This window comes from Pinus tabuliformis, chromosome 7 (assembly GCF_031772625.1).
Source record: "Pinus tabuliformis cultivar Carrire ecotype Pingquan chromosome 7, CPIR1, whole genome shotgun sequence".
In the NCBI taxonomy this organism is placed as follows: Eukaryota; Viridiplantae; Streptophyta; class Pinopsida; order Pinales; family Pinaceae; genus Pinus; species Pinus tabuliformis.
The window spans coordinates 1,905,213,487-1,905,218,562 of record NC_142293.1 but is presented as its reverse complement, the minus strand read 5'-3'; the positions used below and the strand labels follow the sequence as shown (position 1 = coordinate 1,905,218,562).

At 40.2% G+C, this 5,076-nt stretch overlaps 1 protein-coding gene across 1 annotated transcript; it reads left to right on the top strand.

The window, feature by feature from the left end:
• Positions 1 to 4,147: 4,147 nt before the first annotated feature.
• LOC149256093 (uncharacterized) lies at positions 4,148 to 4,666 on the top strand. Its single transcript, XM_089455213.1, has one exon. The coding sequence runs from the start codon at positions 4,148 to 4,150 to the stop codon at positions 4,664 to 4,666; it is 519 nt and encodes a 172-aa protein (XP_089311339.1).
• The last annotated feature ends 410 nt before the right edge of the window (positions 4,667 to 5,076 follow it).

Genomic DNA, 5,076 nt, shown 5'->3' with positions numbered 1-5,076 from the left:
GCAATTTCTTTTATGCAAAAGTAGATTAGCATTTCCCACTTTCATAGATTAGCATTTCAATTCTGCAATTTCATTTCTGCAAGCGTAGATTAGCATTTCAATTATGCAAGCGTAGCCTAGCATTTCATTTCTGCAATTTCATTTGAGCAAAATATATTAGTCATTTCCTGATTCCATTTCAATGCCACATTTTCATTTCAACAAGATAGTTAGTTGCAGTTCAATCTATTTCAGTTTTGCAAGTAGAAGTAGAAAAAAGCAAAAATCAACCAAAAAGATTTCATTTCATGCCCTGTAGGAGTAGAGATAAGTTAGAAAAATGATTGCACAACACCCCCCTTTGCTTCGCACAGCCAACCTTCTCTCTTCTTCGATGGCTATGACTAAGAAGAACCCCTGGGTGGACATCAAGACATATCTGAAGAACCTCTAGGGGAGAAGAAGAAGGAACCATTCCCTTGGAGCAAATGGCTACAAGCAGAAATGTTGGGAGCAGTCCCTTGTCCAAAGACGAATTTGAAGATCAGATAAAAGATTTCAAGAGTGATATGAGGCAGTTTCTTGCCATGCAATTGGATACCCTGTGGATCCAAAAGAAGCAAGAGGAAGCCAAGAGGGCTTTGGTCATCTTTTGTCCTAGGTGCACTAGAAAGCATCCTAGGAGCAAATGTCCATTGCACTCCCTAGAAGTGTGTTTTGTTTGTGAAGAATACCATCCTACCAATCAATGCCCTTCCTTGCCTGGACTTAAAGTTTCATATCAAAGAGTTAAAGGAGCCACTGAATCACTCTATTATATGAACCAAAGGAGGCCACATGAACCTAGATCTTATCAGCAGGAAGTGCAAGGGACATCCGAGACCTATTATGACCCCTATCAAGCCACTTTCAGGCCTTCTTGGGGTCCCCCTGCTCATCCTTCCCGGTCTACACTTCCTCCTTGGTCATATTCTCCTTGTTCCTTCACAGATCCATATTATGCCCTACCAGTTGCTCATTCATTTCACTCTTATGCTCAGCCACAGCCTCAGTGGAATGCACCTTATCAGGAGTGGAGGCCCTAGTACAACTCTCATCCTGCTCATTTTCCTCCACCGCCTGCTCATCCACAACCATCGCCTCCTCCTGCACCAAGGCAACCCCAAATGCCTACCCAACCACAATGCCATCCATCTCCATCTCAATTTCACACCTCCACTCAACTACCCGTACCACCATTTCCAAAGCCATACAATGGAGTAGCTCAACCCAATTGCAAAGCTGAGGCACAACATGTGCAAATGACTCCTTTTGAGCTCAATGATGTTCACCAAAGCTCAGGAAGAGTGTTACAAAACAGAGATTATATTGACAACCTTGAAGGACCAAAGAAAAAAGAAGATTCCAAAGAGGAGATCAAAGAACCATGGGCTGCACTTGATGAAGAGAAGAGATCAGAATCAGAGATCGAGAGAGTTCCCTCATGGTTATCATCAAATCTTCCATGTATTCAAGAGAAAGATCAACAAAAAGAGGAAGATCAGAAGGTCATGATAGAAGGTGACATGAAGAATGATCCAAATCAGCAAGACAACCAAGGATATCAAAGCTATATTGAGATATGGTTTCATAAGGTCACTAAGTTGCAGCGGTACTTTCTTCCTCAGCTTTGTTTGATCCCTTCAACGCCAGATCATTTGGTCTTTGAGATCTGGATAGTTGTCCAAGCATGCATTTCGAGCCTTCACATCATTTTTTCTCTAATCTCGATGTGCACATGGCTCCATTGGAAGTATTCTTATACTTGAAAATGATTTTGTTTTTCAAGTAGGGTAGGGTAGAAAAAAAAAAGAAGAAAGAGAAAAAATGAAAATAAGAAGAAAATGAAAATCTAAGGTGAAAACCTCCTCAGAGGTGCCTTAGATTGGCTCATTGATTGAAAACCTCCATGAGGCAGTCAATGGGTTGGAAAGAAGAGAAAATAAAAAATCAATAAGATCTTTGGGTGAAAACCTCCCTTGGAGGCGCCCAAGGCAGGCAATTAGGGTGAAAACCTCCATGAGGCGCCCTAGTTGTTTTTCAAAAAAAAAACAAAAGAGAAAAAGAAAAATAAAAATAAAACTAATTCCATTGGCTAATTGCAGGTTGCAAGAAGGACGTTTCATGACAGGAGGAGCATTCAAATCAAGGTTAAAGGAATTTTTCTTGTGCCTTCTACAGGAAGCTCTGTATTTCTACAGGAAACATCCTGTAGAACCTTTGGACGAACCAAATTCAAGTCTAAAATGGAATCTGATGGTGGGAATCTGATGATTAGGCCTACAACCACTCGTGTGTCGATCCCTTTCCTTTCTCCATCATTTTTTCCACCTCATTGTGCTTCTCATTGTGCTTCTACAGGAACTTCCTGTAGAAATTATGGGAAACTAGACATGGATTTCAAAAAGTGGTTTGGCGAACATGGTAGCTTCCTCAAGGGTTCAGAAGTCCTCATGCAATCCCAACTCCTCCTCCATCATCTCCATACCTGCATCACAACCCAAGCTCAGTTTTTCCTTCCATGAAAACACTTGCAAAAGGCCTTGAAGCAAAAATACCTAGAACAAAATTTGTTTTTGCCATAACTTGAAAACCATGCATCCATTTGAAAAACTGTTTTATGGGGAATTGTACAAGGGTGATGACAACATTCCTGAGCAGTTTCATGCCATTCCGGTGCACAGTTTCCAATAAATCAGCCTCCATCGCCATTAGCGATTTTTGCATTTTCTCCATATCCGTGCTTCCGTTTTAAAACCTGTTTCATGGGGAGATGCACATGGGTGATAGTAGCCTACCCAAGCAGTTTCAGCCGATTCTGATGCATGATTTCCGAGAAATTGATCTCTGAAATATTCATCCATTTTCCATTTTTCTCGAAATCCGTGCATCCATTGATCACGATTTTTCCATGGGAGGTGTATCATGATGATAGAAACATGCTTAGAAAGTTTTAGATCAATCCGCTTTACCGTTTGGGAGAAATGGCAAAAACAAGTTCTGGTTTTGTGACATTGCAGCAGCAGCAGCTTGAAGGTGCAGATTTGAACGTGGAAACAAATGCATGCAGCTTAGATCTGGTCAGAGGACACCTGAACAAGGAAAAGCAATCAAAAATCATCAGCCAAGCCCTCATGCAACCAAAGGATCCAAGCATGCAGCAGCAAAAAGCTTCACAAGCAGCCGTTTGACTTCAGGTACGTGACTAAACCTTGTTCATCTATTGCATGAATCTAGTCTAAGCATTGCATGAATGAATGGAATGGTGAAATTAAGCCATGAATGTAGCAAGACACCCAGTTCTCTAGCACTCACGAGAAAGTCACACAACATGCATGGGTCAGTCATGCACGTGAAATTTAAAAAACACGGATAGTGTGGCTAGTCTAAACTCCAGTGCAACCGATGGATGAGATTACAGGCAGAGAATACAAAGTTAACCACTGTAGTTCATGATAGCACAACAGTTGCATGGGCCAGCACACGTCTTTGCCACCTCACTCCAAAACAATCACACAGAAATTAATGAGCGCTCAGCTGAAATTCATAAACTGTTAGTCAACTTGCACTTGCATCATGTTAAACTGAAGTATACATCCTCTGCTTCCAAAATCAACTTAACCTATCATCCTTCGCTGATTTTTTTGGCCTGTTCAAAATTCTTCTGCATACCAAGATCGTGTAGAGGCGTAGAGAAATCCTATGGCATCCGGTTAGCATTCTACAGGAAGACATTTTACAGGAAAATACAGCAGAGTCTTCCAGAGTAGAGAAGCCTGAGTTTTTCTTCATCAAGTTTGGAGCTTGAAGAAAGGTGAAAATAGCTGAGGTGGATCATGCTATTTATTTTATTGTTCGTTCACTTGCACGTGATATTGCATAGGGTATGAAAGCCGTGCAATTGCTTTTAGAGCTTTCAAAGGATATGGCTGTGTGTGAACAGATTGGCAAGATACAAGGTTGTATCCTCCTCCTTGTAACAATGTTAAATAATGACAATCCTAAAGCTGCTAAGGATGCAAATGAAGTTCTGGAGAATCTCCCATACAGTGAGCATAATGTAGTGCAAATGGCACAGGTGAACTATTTCAAGCCTTTGATATAGAACCTGAGAGAAGGGTCTGACACAATGAAAATTGTTATGGCAAGTAAGTTGTTAGAGATAGGTTTAACAGATCAAAACATCGCTGCATTGCTCAAAGAGGGAGTTGTATTTCGACTTCTTGAAATGATTTCAAATGCTAATTTGAAGTCAAAATTAGCAGCCATTGGGGCACTTCAGAATCTTTCAAGTTTACCTGAGAATGCTTTACAAATGATCAAAGATGGGGTGGTCCGACCCATCTTGGACCTTCTATGCACACCACTGTCAACTGTATTGGCTTTGAGAGAAAAAGCTGCTAATACCTATGCAAACCTTGCTATGTCTACAACATTGCCCCAAAGAACAAATGACACAATAGTTGCATTATTGGAATCTGATGAGATCATATACCAACTATTATCTTTAATAAATTTGACACCACCTTCAATACATGGAAGCATTGTTCGAGCATTCCATGCCATTTGTTGTGTACCAGCGGCTGTTGAGGCAAGGACAAATTTAAGAGAGGGAGGAGCAATTCAAGTATTGCTTCCCTTTTTGTGAAGCTACATACTCTGAAATGCGAGCTTATGCTGTGAAACTGTTGTTTATCTTGTCTCAAGATGGGGATAAAATAAAATTAGCATAACATCTTGGAGAAAAATATATGAAATGTTTAGCAAAACTTATTTCAACATCTTCAAATGAAGAAGAGAAAGTTGCCACAGTCGGAAAGTATTGTCATGTTAGGAACATAAATTTGAATTACAGTTAACTAATGGAAAAAATGTGATTTTGCATGAAGTGAATCTACCATGAAACAAACTGGAAAGTTCTGGTGTTGTTCTGGTTAGATTTGTTTATTTCAATACTTTCCAAGGGGTTCACAAGGTCTTTTGCAATAGCCAGATTATTCCATGTGAAAAAATTCTTAAAAGTGTGATTCGGTATGAAGTTTTTCTCTACTCCTAGTT